Source organism: Schistocerca cancellata, chromosome 5, assembly GCF_023864275.1.
Source record: "Schistocerca cancellata isolate TAMUIC-IGC-003103 chromosome 5, iqSchCanc2.1, whole genome shotgun sequence".
NCBI classification, from domain to species: domain Eukaryota; kingdom Metazoa; phylum Arthropoda; class Insecta; order Orthoptera; family Acrididae; genus Schistocerca; species Schistocerca cancellata.
Genome location: NC_064630.1, coordinates 412,162,479 through 412,186,706, shown reverse-complemented (window position 1 = coordinate 412,186,706; position 24,228 = coordinate 412,162,479). Strand labels below are relative to the sequence as shown.

Genomic DNA, 24,228 nt, shown 5'->3' with positions numbered 1-24,228 from the left:
TAAGAAGTAAATTATTGCAGTTGTTCTCAAACTTCATTTTGTAACAAGTTTCTTTATTGTTTATTGTAACAGGAATCTTTTATTTTGCTGGCCATGGATTTGAATTGGATGATAAGTTCATGCTGCCTGTGAACGCACCTGAAAGTGGTGAATACCTTCGTTGTGACTGCATGTCTGAGAGAGAGTTGCTTAGTCATGCATTGGAGAGAAAGCCAAAGCTGCTTTTTGAAATCTTGGATATGTGTCTGATAGTGCCAGAAAGGTAAGATTTAGTATCTGCCATTTACAGATGCCTACCATATACGAGGGGCATTCAGTAAGTAATGCAGCATTTTTGTTTTCTGAAAGTGGGTTTGTTTTATTCAGGATTCCAATACAACATATTATTTGCCACTCTTTTGGCTACAAAATCCTATTTTTCAACATAATCTGCATTCAATGCGATGACTTTACACCACCCTACTGGAAGGAGTTGTATGCCCACATGGTACCATTCTGTTCGTCGACGTCGGAGCCAATGTCTTGCTCCCTCAATGACCTCCCTGTCACCCATTTATTGCTTTCCATGGAGTGCTTCCTTCATTGGGCCAAACAGATGGAAGTCAGAAGATACGAGATCCAGGCTGTAGTGTGGATAAGCAAGAGTAGTCCAGTGAAGTTTTGTGAGTTCCTCTTTGGTGTGCTGACTTGTGTCAAACCCTGCATTGTCACGGAGAAGGAGAAGTTCATTTGCATTTTTGTGGCAATGAACACACTGAAGTCATTTCTTCAATTGCCTAAGGGTAGCACAGTAAACTTCAGAATTGATCATTGCACCATAAGGGAGAAAATCAAACAGAATAACCCCTTCAGACTCCCAAAAGATTATCACCATTGCTTTACCAGCTGAGGATGCAGGTTTGAACTTTTTCTTTGGAGGAGAGGTGGTGTGGCGCCACTCCATGTATTGCCATTTTGTTTCCAGATGAAAGTGATGAACCCATGTTTCATTGCTTTTGACAGTGATCAACAATAAATTGTCAGTTCCACACGTGTGGTCCTTCATTGCTCTTTATGGTCTTTGCTAGGCAGCAAGGAAACCAGTGGTCACAACCATTTGAGTACCCCAACTGAGGCACATGTTTGACAGTACAATGATATACAGTTGAGCAGTGAGGTATTTGATTGTGAACCATCCGTTACCTTGAATGAGAATGTCCGCATCTTCCAAAAGGGCCGGAGTCACAACTGTGTGGGGCCAGCAGGCCCATGGGAGATCGGACGGGTTTACGTGACCTTGTTGCGATGATGACAGATGCCTCGCCCAATGACTCAACTTGCTTTTCTTCACTGCCAGGTCTCCACAAACATTTTGCAAACATCTATGAATATCTGTGCTGCTTTGGTTTTCTGCCAAAAGAAACTCAATGACAGTTCTCTGCATGGAATGCACCACTGGTACAGATGCCGTTTTGAAGGCTTTGTATAGCGCCACTGCCTATCAGAACTTCATGAAACAATAAGTGTTCTGTCCTCTTCTAGAGGAGTGAGACTCGCTGAAGTGAGACAAGCACTTTCCAATAAACAGCTGTTTATTACAAGAACTAAGCTAAATACACCCTCCCAGGGGACACCACCTTATTGTAGGCACCTTCAGTGCTGGGCAGGAGTGTTTGTGTGCTCTGATGAGTTCGAGAGTTGTACCGGCGATAGTTTAGCTACTGGCAGGGTCACCAAAGCCGGAGTGGTCTTGACTAAGGAGCCAGATGAAGTATGCCACACACCACAGGGTGGGGCGGGGGCTATAGGCTAGGTTGTCAACCCCTCTATTGGAGCTAACCCCAAAATGAAAGCCTGGTCCTCCAGGTTGGGGGTTGAGCACCGGGTTGATACCCCTGCCTTGTAAAATATCTATTATTGCTAATAATTCAACAAGGAGTGTCGGACTGCCCCTACGTAGTCAAAATTCTCTAGGAAACAAGAATATGGATTTATAGGTGCTTAAATTTGGAACATGGAACATGTGTATGCTGTTGCAAACAGAGGTGATATATAGTGTTGCAGAAGAGGTGCTCAGGTATGGAATGGGTGTTGTTGCACTGCAGGAAATAAGGTGGAAGGGAAGAGGAGAGATTTATAAGCAAAAATTCTCCATGTGTTGTTCAGGGAAAGACCAAAGACAATGGGAGTACGAGTTGGGCTTATAGTCTCCAATGATATGCATAGATCAGTTACTGCTTTCACCCCATATAATGAAAGAATGTTTACTTTGCGTATGAAAGGCAAATTTCACAATGTGGCCTTTGTGAATGTATATGCACCAATGGAAGAATCAGATGAAAATACTGTGGACATCTTCTATGATCAACTACAGGAGGTGTGTGAAAGAATACCCAGGTATGATTCCAAGTAGTTCTTGGTGACTATAATGCAAAATTGGGAATGGAAGTGGCATTCAGAAGCGTGTTTGGTAAGGAGAGTCTACACGATGAAACTAATAATAATGGTTTGAGGATTGCCCAGTTTGCTTCTGCAAACAAGTTGAAGGCAGTACCTGTTTTCCAAGGAAAAATATCTACAAAGGGACATGGAAAATACCAGGAACAAATAAAGCAAACCGAACAGACCGTATATTGATATCAAAGAGGTGGGCATCCGATATGGAAAATGTGCGCACTTTCCAAGGAGCTAATTCTGATTCTGACAGTTACCTAGTAGGAGCCAAAATGAGACAGAAACTTGCCATGGCTGCCAGGGGAAGTAGTACCAGAGTAAATAAATGGAATATAGAACAACTGAAATATAGGTCTGCTGTTTAGGAGTACCAGAACAGATTGAGACAGGAGTTACAAATAAAAGATGGTGGAGATGATATAGACAAAGAATGGAACTCTATTAAAGATGCCATTAGGACAACAGCACATGAAATACTGGGGGAAGCAAGGAGACTTAGGAATGAAGACTGGTATGATGATGAATGTAGACAGGCAGTGGAACAGAGAAAGGAAGCAAGGCTGAAATGCTTGCAGCAGAATACTATATCAAATCAGGCATTATATAGTGAAAAGAGAATAGAGGCAGCAACGGTATGCAGGAGGGGAAAAAAGGAAAACCATGAAGAGAAGGATAGAGGAGATGGAAGAGCCCTACCAAAGGAATAAAAGCAGAAAATTCTACAAGAAAATTAAAGAAGGAACCCAAGAATATAGACCAAACATAACAGCTTGTAGGTACAAAGAGGGGAATCTGCTGACAGATAAACATGATGTTCTGTGTAGATGGAGAGAATATTTCAAGGGTATTTTGGAGGGCAATCCTACCAGGAATGAGCAGCCACTCTATTGTACCGTAGATCCAGAAATATAGGAACCAACATTAGAGGAAGTACAGAAGGTAGTGCATTGTTTAAAAAATTATAAAGCACCAGGAACTGATGAAATAACTGCAGAACTGCTAAAAAATGGGGGAACAATCTTCATAAGCAGAGGAGAGAATCCCAGAAGAATGAACATTAGGTGTAATCCAACCAGTACACAGAAAGGAGTCAAGACCTGCTGTTCAAATTACGGAGGAATTACCCTGCTGAATGTAAGCTGTAAGATCTTCTCTAGTATTATCTACAACAGGTTAGCACCAAATGCAGAAGAGATTCTGGGGGAGTATCAGTGTGGATTTCGGCCTAGTAGATCAACAACAGACCCGATATTTGTGTTAAGGCAAATACATGAAAAGGCATATGAGTATAACATTGAGCTTCATAACCTGTATGTAGACTTCAAGCAGGCCTTTGATAGTCTTGATAGAGCACAAATGCTAAATGATTTGCTGCTGCTTGGTATACCATCGAAGTTGTTGTTGTTGTTGTGGTCTTCAGTCCTGAGACTGGTTTGATGCAGCTCTCCATGCTACTCTATCCTGTGCAAGCTTCTTCATCTCTCAGTATCTACTGCAACCTACATCCTTCTGAATCTGCTTAGTGTATTCATCTCTTGGTCTCCCTCTACGATTTTTACCCTCCACACTGCCCTCCAATGCTAAATTTGTGATCCCTTGATGCCTCAAAACATGTCCTACCAACTGATCCCTTCTTCTAGTCAAGTTGTGCCACAAACTTCTCTTCTCCCCAATCCTATTCAATACCTCCTCATTAGTTACGTGATCTACCCACCTTATCTTCAGCATTCTTCTGTAGCACCACATTTCGAAAGCTTCTATTCTCTTCTTGTCCAAACTAGTTATCGTCCATGTTTCACTTCCATACATGGCTACACTCCATACAAATACTTTCAGAAACGACTTCCTGACACTTAAATCTATACTCGATGTTAACAAATTCCTCTTCTTGAGAAACGCTTTCCTTGCCATTGCCAGTCTACATTTTATATCCTCTCTACTTCGACCATCATCGGTTACTTTACTCCCTAAATAGCAAAACTCCTTTACTACTTTAAGTGTCTCATTTCCTAATGTAATTACCTCAGCATCACCCGACTTAATTCGACTACATTCCATTATCCTCGTTTTGCTTTTGTTGATGTTCATCTTATATCCTTCTTTCAAGACACTGTCCATTCCGTTCAACTGCTCTTCCAAGTCCTTTGCTGTCTCTGACAGAATTACAATGTCATCGGCGAACCTCAAAGTTTTTATTTCTTCTCCATGGATTTTAATACCTACTCCGAATTTTTCTTTTGTTTCCTTTACTGCTTGTTCAATATACAGATTGAATAACATCGGGGAGAGGCTACAACCCTGTCTTACTCCTTTCCCAACCACTGCTTCCCTTTCATGCCCCTCGACTCTTATAACTGCCATCTGGTTTCTGTACAAACTGTAAATAGCCTTTCGCTCCCTGTATTTTACCCCTGCCACCTTCAGAATTTGAAAGAGAGTATTCCAGTTAACATTGTCAAAAGCTTTCTCTAAGTCTACAAATGCTAGAAATGTAGGTTTGCCTTTTCTTAATCTTTCTTCTAAGATAAGTCGTAAGGTCAGTATTGCCTCACGTGTTCCAACATTTCTACGGAATCCAAACTGATCTTCCCCGAGGTCGGCTTCTACCAGTTTTTCCATTCGTCTGTAAAGAATTCGCGTTAGTATTTTGCAGCTGTGACTTATTAAACTGATTGTTCGGTAATTTTCACATCTGTCAACACCTGCTTTCTTTGGGATTCGAATTATTATATTCTTCTTGAAGTCTGAGGGTATTTCGCCTGTCTCATACATCGTGCTCACCAGATGGTAGAGTTTTTTCATGACTGGCTCTCCCGAGGCCATCAGTAGTTCAAATGGAATGTTGTCTACTCCCGGGGCCTTGTTTCGACTCAGGTCTTTCGGTGCTCTGTCAAACTCTTCACGCAGTATCTTATCTCCCATTTCGTCTTCATCTACATCCTCTTCCATTTCCATAATATTGTCCTCAAGTACATCGCCCTTGTATAAACCCTCTATATACTCCTTCCACCTTTCTGCCTTCCCTTCTTTGCTTAGAACTGGGTTGCCATCTGAGCTCTTGATATTCATACAAGTGGTTCTCTTCTCTCCAAACGTCTCTTTAATTTTCCTGTAGGCAGTATCTATCTTACCCCTCGTGAGACAAGCCTCTACATCCTTACATTTGTCCTGTAGCCATCCCTGCTTAGCCATTTTGCACTTCCTGTCGATATCATTTTTGAGACGTTTGTATTCTTTTTTGCCTGCTTCATTTACTGCATTTTTATATTTTCTCCTTTCATCAATTAAATTCAATATTTCTTCTGTTACCCAAGGATTTCTATTAGCCCTCGTCTTTTTACCTACTTGATCCTCTGCTGCCTTCACTACTTCATCCCTCAGAGCTACCCATTCTTCTTCTACTGTATTTCTTTCCCCCATTCCTGTCAATTGTTCCCTTATGCTCTCCCTGAAACTCTCTACAACCTCTGGTTCTTTCAGTTTATCCAGGTCCCATCTCCTTAAATTCCCACCTTTTTGCAGTTTCTTCAGTTTCAATCTGCATTTCATAACCAATAGATTGTGGTCAGAGTCCACATCTGCCCCTGGAAATGTCTTACAATTTAAAACCTGGTTCCTAAATCTCTGTCTTACCATTATATAATCTATCTGATACCTACTAGTATCTCCAGGATTCTTCCAGGTATACAACCTTCTTTTATGATTCTTGAACCAAGTGTTGGCTATGATTAAGTTATGCTCTGTGCAAAATTCTACAAGGCGGCTTCCTCTTTCATTCCTTCCCCCCAATCCATATTCACCTACTATGTTTCCTTCTCTCCCTTTTCCTACTGAAGAATTCCAGTCACCCATGACTATTAAATTTTCGTCTCCCTTCACTACCTGAATAATTTCTTTTATCTCGTCATACATTTCATCTATTTCTTCATCATCTGCAGAGGTAGTTGGCATATAAACTTGTACTACTGTAGTAGGCATGGGCTTTGTGTCTATCTTGGCCACAATAATGCGTTCACTATGCTGTTTGTAGTAGCTAACCCGCACTCCTATTTTTTTATTCATTATTAAACCTACTCCTGCATTACCCCTATTTGATTTTGTATTTATAACCCTGTAATCACCTGACCAAAAGTCTTGTTCCTCCTGCCACCGAACTTCACTAATTCCCACTATATCTAACTTTAACCTATCCATTTCCCTTTTTAAATTTTCTAACCTACCTGCCCGATTAAGGGATCCGACATTCCACGCTCCGATCCGTAGAACGCCAGTTTTCTTTCTCCTGATAACGACGTCCTCCTGAGTAGTCCCCATCCGGAGATCCGAATGGGGGACTATTTTACCTCCGGAATATTTTACCCAAGAGGACGCCATCATCATTTAATCATACAGTAGAGCTGCATGTCCTCGGGAAAAATTACGGCCGTAGTTTCCCCTTGCTTTCAGCCGTTCGCAGTACCAGCACAGCAAGGCCGTTTTGGTTAATGTTACAAGGCCAGATCAGTCAATCATCCAGACTGTTGCCCCTGCAACTACTGAAAAGGCTGCTGCCCCTCTTCAGGAACCACATGTCTGTCTGGCCTCTCAACAGATACCCCTCCGTTGTGGTTGCACCTACGGTACGGCCATCTGTATCGCTGAGGCACGCAAGCCTCCCCACCACACCATCGAAGTGTGTCTCACTTATTCAAGCAACATTGACTGGTTCCAAGGCTGTAGTGTGAGTGGATGGAGAACTGAGCAATTGGTTTAGCATTAGCAAAGGAGTCAGACAAGGGGAGGCACTCTCTACAGTGCTTTTCAATCTGACTTTTGAAGCAGCCATGCAGAAGGTTCAGGTATCTGGTTACATAGACACAAAGTTGACTCAGATATGCACATATGCTGACGATGTAGCAATTATTAGTAGATGAAGGGTATCAATGTGAGCTGAAAGAAGCCATAGGGCATAGAGGCCTTTCTACTATATGAAACAAAGACTAAGTACATAAATTTCACCAGGGAGGAAAATAGTGACTTGGATAGACTATCAGCAGACGGTTTCAATTTTGAACATGTGCTGAACTTTGACTATATGGGCTCTAATATTAACAGCACAAATTCCATGTCAACTGAAATAAAACTGCACATCCTAAGTGGTAATAGATGCTTCCACACTTTTAAGAAATTGTTGGCCTCTAGGTTATTAAATAGGCAGCTGAAGTTGCAACTATATAAGGTCGTGATCAGGCCAGTTGTAACCTATGGACGCGAAACATGGACACTAGCAAGTGTTGAGGAGCAACAGCTCAGGATATTTGAACGTAGGGTGCTGCGTAAGATGTATGGGGCAGTTCAGGATGATAATGGTTTCTGGACATGTAGGACGAATACTGAGCTGGACCGCTTCATACAAGAAGCTGGCATCGTAAGAATTATAAAAAATACGAGGGTGAGTCAAATGAAAACCTTAAATATTATTTATTGTGCTGAAGTGGTACAAAGCTGTATCACTTTTCAACATAATCTCCCCCACACTCAATGCAAGTCCTCCAGCACCTACAAAGTGCATAAATTCCTTTAGAAAAAATTCTTTTGGTAGTCCGTGCAACCACTCATGCACTGCTTGGTGTACCACTTCATCAGAACGGAACTTCTTTCCTCCCATTGCGTCTTTGAGTGGTCCAAACATATGGAAATCACTTGGGGGAAGGTCTGGTGAGTATGGTGGATGAGGAAGACACTCAAAATGCAGGTCTTTGATTGTTGCAACTGTTGTACGGGCAGTGTGGGCCCTTGCAATATCATGTTGCAAAAGGACACCTGCTGACAGCAATCCACGTCGCTTTGATTTGATTGCAGGCCGCAGATGATTTTTTAGGAGATCTGTGTATGATTCACTGGTGACAGTGGTCCCTCTAGGCATGTAATGCTCCAAAATGATGCCTTTTTCATCCCAAAAGAGTGTCAGCATAACCTTTCCTGCTGATGGTTCCATTTGAAACTTCTTTGGTTTTGGTGATGAGTGGCAACATTCCTTGCTCGCTTTCTTCATTTCCGGTTGGTGGAAGTGAACCCAGGTTTCGTCCCCAGTAACGATTCTTGCAAGGAAGCCATCACCTTCTCGTTCAAAGCACCGAAGAAGTTCTTCACAAGCATCAACATGTCGTTCTCTCATTTCAGGTGTCAGCTGCCGTGGCACCCATCTTGCAGACACTTTGTGAAACTGGAGCACATCATGCACAATGTGGTGTGCTGACCCATGACTAATCTGTAAACATGCTGCAATGTCATTCAGTGTCACTCGGCGATTTTCCTTCACTATGGCTTCAACTGCTGCAATGTTCTGTGGAGTCACAAGTCGTTGTGCCTGACCTGGACGAGGAGCATCTTCCACTGAAGTCACACCATTTGCGAACTTCCTACTTCATTCGTAGACTTGCTGCTGTGACAAACATGGCTCACCATACTGAACCTTCATTCGTCAATGATTTTCAATAGATTTCACACCTTCACTTTGCAAAAACCGAATAACAGAATGCTGTTCTTCCCTGGTACAAGTCGCAATGGGGCAGCCATCTTTATACTGATACTGCAACGGTATGTGTGCATCTACACTATGCTCCCACCTACAGGCCATTCTGCATACTGTTAGTAGCACGCTTACCAACTTACAGGATAGCGACACAAAATTTCAATTTGTTATTACAAATTTAAGGTTTTCATTTGACTCACCTTTGTAGAAGAATAGCCTGGCTTGAGCATGTCTTCAGGATGGATACTGGAAGAACTACTAAAACGATTTTTGAAAGGAGGCCAACCGGAAGAAGACAGAAAGGAAGGCCATGAAAACGGTGGATAGATGACATGGAAGAAGATATAAAATCTCCCAGAGTCCGAGGATGGCGGAGAACCATGCTGGAGAGAGCAGAATGGAGGAAACTTGTTGATGAGGCTAAAACGCACACATGGTTGTAACGCCGTGAGAAGAAGAAGAAGCTAAATAAAATCTCTGAAAATAATGTCTATGAAACTTGAGAACAGCAATGTACTGCGGAGCAGAGAATATGAATGACGATTCAGTCCCACAAGGCTGATAACTTGTAGGCATTGTCCTGATGAGCAGCAGGTGCTATGACAATACAATCCTATGAGACTGAGAGCTCATAGTCTGTCTACTTGCAATGACATGGTCCCACAAGGTAATGAGCACATAGGCAGTCGTAAAAATACTGTGGAGCGGTGCCCTCAGAACAGCAGATACAAGCATAGCGTCCAACATGGCTCAGGATGAGGACGGCACAGTACCTCGGCGGGCAGTGACAGGCGGTGTCTAGTTGCTCAGGGCTCGAGACATAACTGGCTCTCCATGGGCAGAGTGCCAATTAAGTACACGCCTGTGGAAGGATACTTGCATGGTATTACATGAGCATGTGACTGTGCAGACATAAATTAATTCCCCAACTGCAGTACTGTATGCTGTGACTTGCATGCCATGTAGTGGCAAGACTGGCACCCCTGAACATGGCAGTGACTGCTGGTGGCTTGACTGTACACAGTACCTTCTCTCCTCTGTTTACAAATAACCTCCTAGTTGCGGCAGGGGCCACACCTGGTCTGCAAAACATTCATGCAAATGTGGTGGCTGAAATATGCAGGGGGCAGCTCTACATACTCAACATTAGGGACTGAAGCAGGAATATTCCATCCGTACTGCCCCCCCCCCCCCCCCCCCAAGCAGAAATTAGCCAAGGAAAAGTAGTGTGTTGCATTACTTATTGAATGTCCCTCATACATTATTGTGTCTCAATGTCACCTACCACTTACCTGTGATGTCTATAGTACATAGCTTTTGATATGTGTCATGTGATAAACACTAGCAAAAGGTACTAACTGCTGCTGTTGATAAAATAAGTGATTTATCCTGTTTGCTAAAAGGAAAGGTTCAAATGGCTCTGAGCACTATGGGACTTACCTTCTGAGGTCATCAGTCCCCTAGAACTTAGAACTACTTAAACCTAACTAACCTAAGGACATCACACACATCCATGCCCGAGGCAGGATTCGAACCTGCGGCTGTAGCAGTCGAGCAGTTCCAGACTGTAGCACCTAGAACCGCTCGGCCACTCCGGCCGGCAAAAGGAAAAGACATCTGTTCATAGGCAAAGGGAGTTGTATTTCTGAGACAGTGAAGTTTTTCTGAACTTTGTGTCTGCTTGTATAACGAAACTGTGTTAATGGCAATGTAGCAATTAACTTTTGTGGAAATTGTGAAACTCAGTGTAACATTAATGCCCGAGACTATCGTTGGCACATTGATTATAAAGATGTGTGAAGGCACAACAGCATGACACTGTGGGACAGATCACCATTCCCATAAACAGTCTCAATATTTAATGATGGACTTGTTGTTGGTGAATAGTCTGGGAGAGCTTCTCACTGACTAAAAGTTGTTTTGTATAATCTCTTGAGTTATACAATGCTTGAGTTATACAATACTCTTCCCAGAGTAGCCACAATTGTCATTTGAATGCCCATTAGCATATCAGCAAGTTTATATCCAGACTCATATTTTTAAGGTGTTCCATATGATCGTACATTTGTTTTCTAAAACTGCTGTCTTTCAGTAATCCAGAAAGTATATACGTAAGAACAACAACATAATATGTTAAGTCAGTCTTCTTAATAACTTCAAAATATGTAATCCTTTCCTTCAAGACACATGTGTTTTTTTTTCTTTCTCCCCATGCTAATATTAGCTGCAATTCATTATGAGCTTGTTCTTTATTCAAGTATGCTCATGCAAGTTTATGTAAATGTTTGTGAAAACAGCAACAGCAAGAAGAATAAATATGGAATAATGAACCAAGTGGGTACATTACATTGATTTTTAGAATTCTGTGTCATCTGAAACCCCTATGTATTTTAGTTAGAACCTCTAAATCTCGGTCTGGAATCAAAGAGGGGTTTGATGTATTTGTTGAAAATCACAGTCTGCATGCTTTGTATGTGAATTCACAAAGCACTGAGACTGGTTCCTGGAGTGCTGTGACAAACCAATTACCAACCAGCTATATCGTACATATGTTTTGTGGATGACGTTAAACAAACATACTTGGAGGCAAAGCAGTGATACTTGTGATTCGTAGAAGAAGACTTGCAAGTTTGCTGCTGTGCATGGCCAGACATTATCCAGTTGAAATGTCTCATGTGGAGTTGTCGGAAGAAGATGCTCTAATTCACTGATGTGATGATTGCAGTTTGGATTGCCTTCAGTACAGAGGAGTTGAGGTCACATATCATATCCAGCATTGCATCAAATCCCCACACTTGACATTAGTATGCAGTGCCGCTACTGCAGCAGAGTCTGGCACATTGGCAATCATCTAATGTATTATTGTAAGTATTAATAACAGAATGTAACAATGTGATTAACAACAAAATGAATTAACAATAACAGCTCACCACATAGGACCAATTTGATGCAACTCTCCACACTGCACTATTGTCTGCAAATAACTACTGCCACCCACATCCATTTGGACCTGGTTACTGTACTTATCCCGTGAGCAGATGTGCCATGCTATTTTGGTGATAACAAAATCAAGAACCAAGCAGGGTGGCACGATGGCTAGCACACTGGACTCGCATTCAGAAGGACGATGGTTCAAACCCATGTCTGGCCATCTTGATTTAGGTTTTCTGTGATCTCCCTAAATTGCTTCTGGCAAATGTCAGGATGATTCCTTCCCTAATCTGATGGGACCGATGAACTCGCCGTACAGCCCCTCCCCCAAATCAGCCAATCAATCAAAATCAAGTCACATTTACAGGGAACCTGGTAGTATGTGCCCACATATCAGTATGATGCTGTATTTTGTATCGTCATTGACAATGTAGTCTTGTACCATAGGAAGCAAGGAGAGGATGTTGTTCGGTGACGCCAGTATCCTCTTTCTATAACACAACTGCGCACATGTAATAGCAAAGGTTCTATATTCATAAGAACAAGAAGTTACTTATCTTCAAGGAAGTTGTTGTGGTACAAGCTCTTCCTTAATAGTCCATGTTAGCCTTACTGCTGGCCAAGTACAAGTCACGCTATAAACACAAGTAATGGAACTAGTAACTGTGACCGACTGTCTGCAACTGGGCTGATTGTCTGGCTGGGCTGCGACTGATGACTCTGATTTTGTGTCTGTCTGGACCCTCCGGTCCATGGCAGCAATCTAAATACTGGCGGTTGAGAGGATGTTAGCGGCTCGTTGTTTGTGATTCTGTCTTTGGCCTCTCTCCTGAGAGGCGTGCTTGCTCCAGCGCCTGTTATCAATCTTCTTGCAACATCTTTGCCGACCTGTGTGCTGGTGACAGCTTACACCAGTGCACTGTACTCCTTCTGGGCTGGATGCATGCACTTATTCGGTTGGGAAGGGTTCATAAAGACATTATATCTTATCCTGAGGCAGTCTGACCCACAACTGTTCTAACTGGTCTTCATAGCTTGCATACTGCCACTGGTGTGGAGTTAACATCCGAACTAGTCCCACACATTCTGTCGGGGACACATCTGGGAGTCTTGTTGGACTTCGGAGTGTTCAACATCATGCAGACTGTTCTGGGAGACACGTGCCATGTGCAATCATTAACATTCCCACCGATGGTGCGCATGTGTAAGAAGTTGTATTGATATCTGCAGATTTATTATGGATGCTTCATTTTTTTTGTCAGGTCGTGTATATTCTGTGCTACATTGTCCCATTCAGGTTGCGCGCGCGCGCGCGTGTGTGTGTGTGTGTGTGTGTGTGTGTGTGTGTGTGTGTGTGTTTTAACTCTGAAGAAGGATCTGAAAGTTTAGCAGCATTTACAGTCGTATTTGTGTGTCTGTTAACCACTGTACTATCCATTGAGTTGTTACGTATACTCCTTCCATTATTTATATTCCACCAAGGAATTTCCATTACCATATTTATTGTGAATAGTTTTGTTTTTGTACCTTAATTTCAGGGATCAAAATCCAGCACTGTTCTGGGAGAAGTATGACTTTCCTGAATACAAACAAGACAGAAATATCATTCGAGCGTATGCTACATCAAGTAATCTAAAGTCCTTTGAAAGAAAACATGAAACAAATGGTCTTTATGTTAAATATTTGAAAAAATTTCTCGGTAGCGACCTGTCCGTACTGACAATAGTGAATAAAGTTTCTGAAGGTAAGTAATTGTAAAGTTTAGATTCATTCCATGGTATACAGTTTAAGGATTCTTGATATTAGGTGTAGTATTTTTTTTAGACGATTGTTCATTCACGTAAGAGTACTAGTTATTCTCAACCTAAAGATTTAAAAACAAGTTCTACAGGCCAGTTTTTAGCTTTTTACTCAATGTTGTGAATTTCAATGAAGAGAAATTTTGATAATGACACACTTTGACAAAAAACAAGGACATCGGCCGCGGTCTAAGTCCACTACACTTATGATGTGGAACAATAAACTTGGCCTCTTGATAATTTTCTCTAAGTCCAACAGTATGCACAAACTGGCAGCACTGTAGGCTGTGGCAGTTCCTGGAGGAAGTCAAGTCTTTCATTTGAGCCGTCCTGTGACATCTTCGATAGTGGTCTATCGGTAAACTTAGTATCATATGACTGCATCTGCCAGTCCAGACCAGTAGTTGCCTACATTTTTATAGTGCCTTTCACATGAATGTTGTCCGCCCCCAGTAGCTGAGTGGTCAGTGTGACAGCATGTCAATCCTACGGGCCCGGGTTCGATTCCCGGCTAGGTCGGAGATTTTGTCCGCTCAGGGACTGGGTGTTGTGTTGTCCTAATCATCATCATTCCATCCCCATTGACACGCAAGTCACCGAAGTGTCGTCAAATCGAAAAACTTGCATCCGGCAAATTGTCTCCCATACAGGAGGCCCTAGTCACACGACATTTACATTTAACCTGAAAAATGAAGAATGGAAAAACCTTATCACTTACTACATTTCCGCTGTTCATGCAGTAAAGCTTTAGCATCAGACATGGAGTTTAGTTTATTACTTCTTTACTACTGACTATATTCTCAACACAGTTTGCAGACAGTATCTAGATAACGACTGAATGTACCTCCAAAATTATACCATCATACAACACACAGTTCAGGAGACATAACATCATAAACTTTTGAGATGGATGAAGAGCTTGCTTGTGCTCAATATAGAGTGCAAATTACCCAGACTATATTCATTCAGTGTTTCATAATGAGAGCACTCAGCGACACCCAACATACTTCAGGAATCATTTCAAAATTTTTTCTTGGGTACAAGCTTAACGTAAAATATTTAACCCATTAACTCATTAACTCATTTGTAGAGTAATGAGACATTTCAACCTCTTTTAAACTCCAGAGTTCTCTTCTTTAAAGAAATGGGGCTTTTACTGGTTTTGTTATACCAGTATATGACTGTGGCTCAAAATTATTTTATATTTTGTGATCCATTTAAAGTACCTCAATATGTTGTTTATTGTTATTATTAATGTGTTAAATGTCATTCTTTTACCATTTAAAGGTGGTTCTAGATGTAATTTTTTTGTAGGGAATTCACATGTTTCTGTAAATCTACAGTGAGTGCAGAGTTGTGTTTCACTGTTGTTTGGCTCCTTATGGTAAATGTATGTAATAAGCTATGTGAATACCTTCAATTGGATTCTCTATTGCAGTGCACGCACATTGCATGTTTGGAGATCCCTGTCTGGATTCATGGAGAACTTAACACTGATCAAAAGTTATATTTAAGGTAGTCAGTCAGACTGTATCACCTGTTCAGAGACATTTGTATGGTGAAGCAGCTTGATATTCACAAAGCAGACATCTATGACCACTAACACAGCTTATTAAGTCAAGCTTGCAAGAAGACTTAATGTGCAAAGATTTTCTTCAGATTTCATTAAAGAATTCCTTCTAGCAATTGCAGCTTCATTAAATAAAATGAAAAATAAGAACTTTGAGTGCACAGATCTCTAGTGGGGTTAGAACTGATAGTTTATGCCCCCCTTACATCACCAGACACCTGGGGAGCCACTGAGCTAATGAGACACGGCCAGTGGCAGGTATCTCTAATAGCAATAGTGGTCACCGAGCCTCATAACACAACATTAAAGGTAAGAACAGTTTTTGCTTGTGTGGAGAATGGCATTCCTGGACTTCAAAAATTAAATTTTGTATTCCAGTGTCTCATTTTTCATAAAGATTGTCTAGTATGATTCACAGAAGTGGGAAGGGAATACCTAGTGCATTTATCGGTACAATTGAGTACCTTATATGTAAGTAAATGCAGTATCACAGAGTTGCTAAATATTTGCAATGGCATTGCCAAATCTTAGCTGTACTTGGGACACACTGTAGCAATATTCTTTTCATGCTCATCTCTTGTGGGCTTTCGGAGGGAGGACATGCAAGTGTAGAATTTTTATGCAGCATTATCTCCCAGTAGTTTTTAACATCACCTTTTAGGATATATACCTTTTGAGCCATTCAATTAGATTTAATCCTGAATTCCCCATTTTTGAAACTTTCCAGTGTGGGTGGCAGCTATTGACACTGCTGTTATGTAATTCCAGTGTAGGAATAGCAAAGCTACAGATATTACTATCGCTCATGCAGCATGTGAAATATTGAGGTGTATAATCTTCCACCACAAATACAATTTCCCCCAAAATATTAACGTATAAAACACTTAAATTGTTAGTTTGCAACAAAATCTTTAATTGCAAATCAACCTTGCCCCAAGTGTCATGAAGCTGTAAGGTATCAAACACTCTGGAGCTTGAAATCAACTGTCTCTGCAGGCAGTCTTGTGACACATACAAGTAAAATTTCATGGCTGCTGCGAGAATGCAGGAATACATGTTGTTTCAAATTTAATATGTATATTACAAAGTATTATGTTGTCATAACTAACGAATGCTGTGCCACAGCTCAGCTATTGGAGGAATGGATAAATTGTCTAGTTTATATTCATTGCCACTAGATGTCGAATGTCCTTTGTTCATGTGGTTACCTTCACATGTTGCAAAATGGTTACTCCATAGCAGAAATAATTTTGTGTTCTCATATTTGCGAAGTGTAAATTCATGATTACAGTGCATTCTCCAGATGAAACATTCAGAGATTGGTGCAACAGTCTGTAGACACAGGATGTGTGTGTAAAGGAATGGGTCTTAGCCACCCATGTGTTTCTGGGAAAATGTTTTCAAATTCAAACTGCTTTCCATTGTAGTCTCATAAAACTGTTACAACTGCCTACAACAACAATTTGGCATGTTTGTAGACATTGGTTGGTTATGAAGCCATACAAGTTGCCGCTGTTATAGGCTCTACCTCATGACAACAAATGCAAAAGTGTGGCATTTTCCGATGAGCTTTAGAATGCTATTGATAGTGATAACACACACAGTGTTTGAATTTGAGGCTTTACAGAACTCACACAGAGAACATGTATGAGATTCACCCAAAGTCAGTATGTGTTTTGTGGTATACAGGGTGACAATTATTGAACTAAATGAAAAAAAGAAAAGTAAATTAGTTTCAAACTGCGGCATGCACACACTTTAGTCAACATATAAACATCACTACAAATATTTGCATTTAGATTATGACAAGTTCGATATGCCTGCCATCATTGGCGATGATGTGGCACGGACAAATAGCGAAATTCTGCATGCCCCGCTGAAGTGTTGGAGCATCAATGCTATCAGTGACTTCCTCAATGGCTGTTTGCAGCTCAGCAATGGTTTTGGAATTATTACTGTACACCTTGTCTTTAATATAGCCCCACAAAAAGGAGTTGCATGTGTTCAGATCCGGAGAATAAGGTGGCCAATTGAGGCCCATGCCAGTGGCCTCTTCGTATCCCAGAGATAGAGTGCGGTCCCTGCCAGAACATCAAACCTACTCCTGCTTTGATGGGGTCAAGCTCCATCTTGCATGAACCATATCTTGTTGAAATCAGGGTCACATTGGATAATGGGGATGAAATCGTCTTCCAAACCCTTCAGGTACTGTTCGGTAGTCACCATCCATGCCATCAAGGAATATCACACCAATTATTCTGTGACTGGACATTGCACACCACACAGTCACCTATTGAGGATGAAGAGACTTCTCAATAATGAAATGCAGATTCTCAGCAGCCAAATGTGACAGTTTTGCTTATTGACGAACCCATCCAAATGAAAGCAGACTTCGTTGCTGTACAAAAACATACTGTGCATACTAATTCCCATCATGCCCCTTGACCAACTGTGCAGTTTCAATGTCCCAGTGTAAACCATTCAGAAATTAAGACAATTTTTTTTTCATATAGTTCAATAATTGTCATCCGGTATTATTATTCTTATCTGCATTTCCTTTGGCTTTCAGTTTCTGAAATCTCAGAACTGTTGAGCCATCGGCACTGCCCCGTTTCCTCTGGCTGAAGCTGGTAAACACAGAGTGTGTACTCTACAAAGTATAATACTATTCACTAGTTCAGATATTTTCTACCTGTTTTAATATTTTATGAGATTTTTATGTCTGTCTAAATTTTAATTCATTGTATCCCAGACCTACAAAAAAAATTGTCTCTTTTTTGTTTTTCTAGAATTTGAGAACAATGAGCCTTCTGATGCTGCTGACAGAATGATGCCATCTGTGTACTACAACACTTCAAAACCATACTTTTTAACAGATCCAGTTATTGGTATGTGAAAACAAAAAATCGTACAATAATACATTACAGAAAAATATAGATCTGACTGCTAACTAATGTGTTTAATGTGTGCTATGTTATGGCTGCATTAATCATAAATGTTATAACAAGTAAAAAAGTAAAGAATGATGAGGTGCTTACAAAAGCTGCATAGCCCTATGATGGTGCTTTATTTGCAAACTACCGGTCTCACATCAGTGTAGTCGCATTTTCAGGTTTATAATGGTTATATTCTTAGTATGTGTATAGACAGTTATGGACTCTGATTTTTCGGGATGTTATCCACATTAAGAGTCAAATCATATTGGTGGGTTGTCATACTAAAATTGAGTACACCCAAAAGATGGTTGTCAAAAGTATACAAAGCATGACTGCTGAATGAACCAGGCCAGATAACGCCCTGTAGGATATGTTACACTTTTGACAAATGGTTTTTGGGTATACTCAGTTTTAGTATGACAATCCACCAATGTGGTTTGACTCTTAACGTTGATAGCTTCCCGAATGCTGGGACTCTGTAACTGTATATCTATGCAGGTTTTCGAAACACCTTATCATTCTTGACTTTTTTAGTAGTTATAATTTTTAATGGTAATTTAAATAGTTATTGAGTGCTGAGTGTTCTTTATTTTGTTGAACTCTGTGATAAAATAAATATGATTTCCCCTCCCATCTTTCTATGCTATGTTTCATCTAGTAAAGATTAAAATACATGTACTTCTTTATGTATCTTCTTTTTTTACAAAATGTTTGATTTTATTTAGGATTTTCTTTGAAGTGTGCAGAGTTTAACAATTAAACATTGGAACTGTACGTGACACAAGTTTATTGTTATGCTTCGATTTTTGCTCAGACTGTATGTGTTGGGCAAAATAGGGCATTGGTTAAGACACTATCTGTTGTTCTACAGGAGTAAGATTACAGTCCCTGCCCAACAACTCTAATTCTAGTATTTTGTGGTTTCCCTCAATCACTTTAGGCAACTGTTAGAATTGGTCATCAAAAAATGCCTCAGCCATTTTCCATTCCCATCCACGTTCATGAGAGTGTAATTTCAAATTACCTTTCTTCTTCAAAATCCACATCTACATTTATGTGAAATTTACTTCAAGTATTATTTGCAACAATTCTGATGTGAACTGTATGAGATTTTCCTTCTCTCTGTACATTTGTGTGTTTGTTTGCAACATGTTGTTTGAAACACTCTGTTACCAGATTCAGATGGAAGTTTGTCATGGACATTTTTTCAGTCTGTGGAGTGCATGAATGAATGTATGTTTAACCATCTCTCTCTCTCTCTCTCTATCTCTCTCTCTCTCTCTCTCTCTCTCTCTCTCTCTCTTAGAAAAAGATGATTGCATCATCTACAGTCTTTAATATTGATTTTATTTAACTCCAAAAAATACTGAGTGATTACACCCTCAATATTTGAGTTGCAAAACACAGCGCACTGATTTATTTTTTTCCACCAACCTCTCAACATGTCTTTTTTTTAATAATTCCCTTATGAATTCAGCAACCCTTTGTTCTGTAGAGAGCAGAATTATTTTTACTGAAGAAGAAAATACAGCAACATAAATCACCAGTAATTCAAAGCATAATTGAAACCACATTTCAGCAGCTACTCCTGCTAGAAGCTATTTGAATATTTACATTCTGTGAACCTAGATCCCCTTTAGCAGAATGTGAAACAATGTTCCTTGCAGTTAAGGCTCAATCCCATCAAAACCAATAATTTTTGTTCTTCAAAGATGGACATATTTTTATAGTTTTCTCGCAGTTTAAGAGAAACTATATTATGGTCAAACTTTCTTGCTCATCAACATATAAGAGTCAGTCAAATTAAAACTGAACACCTGCCACAATGGAACCATGGACTGGTTCCATTCAAAAATATTCACCACACATTTATTCACTGGGAAATGAGCCAATCAATTCCTGTTTCATAGAATGCAGTCTGCCACTGACAGATTTACAACTGCACTCGCTCTTGCACTTCCTTGTCCGACTGAAACTGGTGTCCACAAGTCTTTCTTCAGATCACCAAAGATGTGAAAATCACATTGTGAAAGATCCAAGCTGTACAGAGAACTTTTGTTTCCCAACCAAATTGCTGAATCATAGACTTCGTCCAGTTGGCAATGTGAGAACGGGCATTACTGTGCAACAGGATGACTCTGCCCAACAGCAGAGCCAACAGTGGGAACATCCCACATTTCCCCCTGCAGAGAAATCAAAGGCTGTTCACACAATTTCTCCTCCTCCAACACAGCGGGCACACACTGCTCATGGGTTCCTATAGTATGGAACCACAATCAGTGTGCAGCACTGTGAAAATTCTTTCCACAAACAGTGGTGTGCTGTAGAGCCAAAATGTCCAGGAATGCTGTCAGACAGAGTCTCCTTGGTGCATGATAAACCTGCCCCCACCCTGCCAATCAGACACAGGCTACACTTAAGTGATTTGGTTAGGAAACATTGTAACATCATCCGTACATTCTGGATCTCTCCCGTGTGATTTTCACGTCTGTGGCAATCTGAAGAAAGAGCTGCATGGACATCGGTTTCTGTCAGACAAGGAACTGAAAGAGTGGGTGCTGTTGTGAATCCATCAGCTGCCAACCGCTTTCTAAGAAACGGGAATTGTTCATCTCATCTCCCAGTGGGATAAATCTCTTAAAACATGTGGTGATCATTTTTCTTCGTTCCATTGTGGTGGGTGTTCGGTTTTCCTTTGAGTACCTCTCATAACTGTGTGAAACGAGCCATGGAAATAAGATATACCAAGCACACTCAAGCTGCCATGGTAAGATGAGTAGTGTACAGTAACAAACATTTAGGGAAGTATATGTGACACAGACACTTCAACATTTCATGAACGTAATAAGTAAAAAGTATCACTTTTTGCTGATGTCACAATTTCACCATCACTCATTTAAAAACAAACAGCATAACATGACGTTCATGTATAGTTGCTACATAGTAATACTCACTACTTTTATTGTTTGATCTTTTAGACTGGTAGCGGCTGGATGTGTCAACTTGAATTCTCTCGATTTCTGCCAAATCAAAACTAAGAAAGCCAGCATTAATAAAAGTTTGGCAAATAGTAATAAACTGACTGACAGCCTTTTTTAAACCCAAGTAGAGAATGACAAATGCTCTAAATATATAATGTAAGCCACATATCATTAATCATGGTTCATTGTTAATCTAGTCTACAGAACCTGCTCATGATAGCACTGTATCTTTGTGGTAATGTATACTTTGGGGTCTCGTAGTTATGATGGGACTTACGAATAAATGTAATGTACCACATAATTCTGCACAGACTCAATTAACAATTTCTGATGATTTCAATGAAAAGAAAACAAAATTTAGCAAACAATTAAGGAATGTTATATGCTGAGATCATTTTGAATTATTTTAAGAATGCTACAAATCAATAACAATTCTGTCAGTAACAGCATTTAAAAGATTTCCCAAAATTCTCCCTGCATTACAGTCTGTCAGCCATAAGCATCCATCTTCCATGAGAGTATTGACTTGGACTTCTCTCTTCTCTTAAAAGATCACAAAATAACTTCCATGATTTGCCTGCGTATATGTCCTGTTCTCTAATCCAGTTGTTTTATGTGTCTCCTCACGATTCCTAGATGGCATCTTTCTCCTGCCCACTGAGGACCCCTCAGTTTTGAATTGTTTCTGCATTAAAAGTACATTTCTCACTCTCATATGTCAAACCTCATAATACACATTGATTGTAAAGTTTCAGTATCAGAGAGACCTGAACCTTAATTCTGAAAACCTCATTTAGATTACAAAAAGCATAGCAAGCCATATTTTTATTCTTCTGTTTTTATATTTTGCCATTTATCAAGCCTTCGACTACCATAATATAGTTTCCCTTAATCTGCGAGAAAAGTATAAAAATTAGGTTTGATGTGATTGAGCCTTAATTGCAAGAAACATTGTTTGATGTTCTGCCAAAGGGGATCTAGGCTCACAGAATGTAAATGTTCAAATAGCTTCGTGCAGGAGTAGCCACTGAAATGTGGTTGCAATTATGTTTTGAATTACAGATTTATGTTGCTGTATTTTCTTCCTCAGTAAAAATAATTCCCTTGTGACTTTCAGCAATCCTTTGTACTGTAGAGAGCAGAAAGTCAGTATCCTGGAATCTGCATGAATTGTCTGCTGATACATCATGCAGTTATAGACGCTTGGGAAGTGTCAGACTAATGATAAAATATGAAATCCAACATAATGAATTCATTTTCTCAACAACAACAACAACAACAACAACAACATGGCCCAAATAATGTCCAATCACTGTGTTGAAAAGAAAATTGTAGAAATTAATAATGAAGTTGTGGAACCAATTCGTGAGTTATAGTAATTAGTGTACTTCAGAGTAACTATTCCGATATAAGTGAGGTAATACAGTGGATGCTTCTATAGGTCGCTGGCCTTGAAGCTTATGTTCTCTTCACCTAGAGGACACTGCTGTCACATTGTCATCCTAGAGAGGGGTCGGTCAGTGTGCTCTTGGCTGATGTCTTCTTCACAGCCCTCTCTGCTCTATCATTTCTGACTGGCATGCCAGCGCTTGACTTTAGGCTGGAACAGATTTGACTTGTCATGCTGCCATTAATGAAGAGCATTCAGGGGGTGTTTCCCAACAGAAAAACACTTGCCAACATGCTGCTGTTGTAACCCAACATGCTCTAAGTGTATAGATATGTTGTCTTGGCCTACTCAATCAACAGATCTGTCTCCAATCGAGTTCATATCGGACATCATTGGATAACAGTTGTACTACCATTCACAACCAGCATTAACCATCCCTGTATTGACCAACCAAGTGCAACAGACATGGAACTCCATCCCACAAACAGACATGCGGCACCTATACAATGCAAAGCATGCACATTTGCATGCTTGCATTTTGGCAACTACACTGGTTGTTAATGTACCAGCATTACACATTTGCACTTACATTAACCTGTGATCTTGCAATATTAATCACTTAAATATATTTCCTAGACAAATGTATTCCTGAAATTTCATTACTCTTTATTAATTATTTTTTGTTGTTGCAATTTTTTCCCCGTCAGTATCCCTTTGTCTTTGTCTTTTCATTAATGGCGTACTGTTCCTTCAGAGGGCGTGTCTGCGTTTGTCAACATTTGCAGGAATGTTGATAATTTGACTGATGATTCCACAGCCGAGCTCTCACTATCTTCTAATCTGCATTGTGGTAGTCACAAGGAAATCAACTTGTCAGTGGAACTAGCTTGGGAGACAGCGGTTTGGCCACGCGAGGATATGTAAATCCGTCGCTTTGACACTGCATTGAAATCTTTTCCGTACTGCACAGCTTCCTGTAGCAGGAACACATGGGAGTCATCTTAACATTAATTCCACTCAAAAGAATGCAGTGATTTTATTGTTGACAAGATTCAAGTCTTTTTTTAAAACATATATGCTTCTCTCTCTCTCTCTCTCTCTCTCTCTCTCTCTCTCTCTCTCTCTCTCTCTCTCTCAGGTGCTTGTAAGGGTGGGAAATGAGCGCATGTATTTTGAGATAGAAGACAGCTTCTGATTGCAGTTCTTATAAAGCATGCTTCATGAGACCCTCAGGAATGTAAACCTGCTTTACATCACAATTCCGTGGCACTCTGAAAGACTGAAGGGAAATAACAGGCTCAGACTCTTGTGGATAGGGCCAGCAGCTGAGATACAAATTGAGGTGCTGCCCTTGCTTCGCAGCAAGTAACATACGTGCCATCAAGTGCAATGCCAAGAATACATGAAGAAAATTTGGACATTTCGTTTTAGCTATAACACTCATTTTCTAGGAATAGAAGAGAGCAATTCTAAACTCAATGCTTTTAGTGCATATTGATGGCAGTGAATAAGAAATCAAAGGCTTGAGAACATATCACATATATCCTAGAAAATAAGTTTCAATATTATATTTGTGACCAGAGTGCAGTGGGCATGATTCACCAGTTGTTTCGAAGATGAATCATTGTGTTAACAAGAATGTGTGTCTCAGACTGTTCATCCTGTAATATTTAA

The 24,228-nt window shown here is 40.3% G+C and overlaps 1 protein-coding gene across 3 annotated transcripts in view; it reads left to right on the top strand.

The window, feature by feature from the left end:
* LOC126189051 (mucosa-associated lymphoid tissue lymphoma translocation protein 1 homolog) overlaps positions 1 to 24,228 on the top strand; it is a 147,376-nt gene that overhangs the window by 74,799 nt on the left and 48,349 nt on the right. For all 3 annotated transcript variants that reach the window (XM_049930909.1, XM_049930908.1, XM_049930910.1), the window contains exons 8-10: positions 73 to 262; positions 13,417 to 13,622; positions 18,037 to 18,135. In XM_049930909.1, coding sequence (XP_049786866.1) covers positions 73 to 262; positions 13,417 to 13,622; positions 18,037 to 18,135 — 495 coding nt within the window. The remainder of the gene's footprint in view (positions 1 to 72; positions 263 to 13,416; positions 13,623 to 18,036; positions 18,136 to 24,228) is intronic.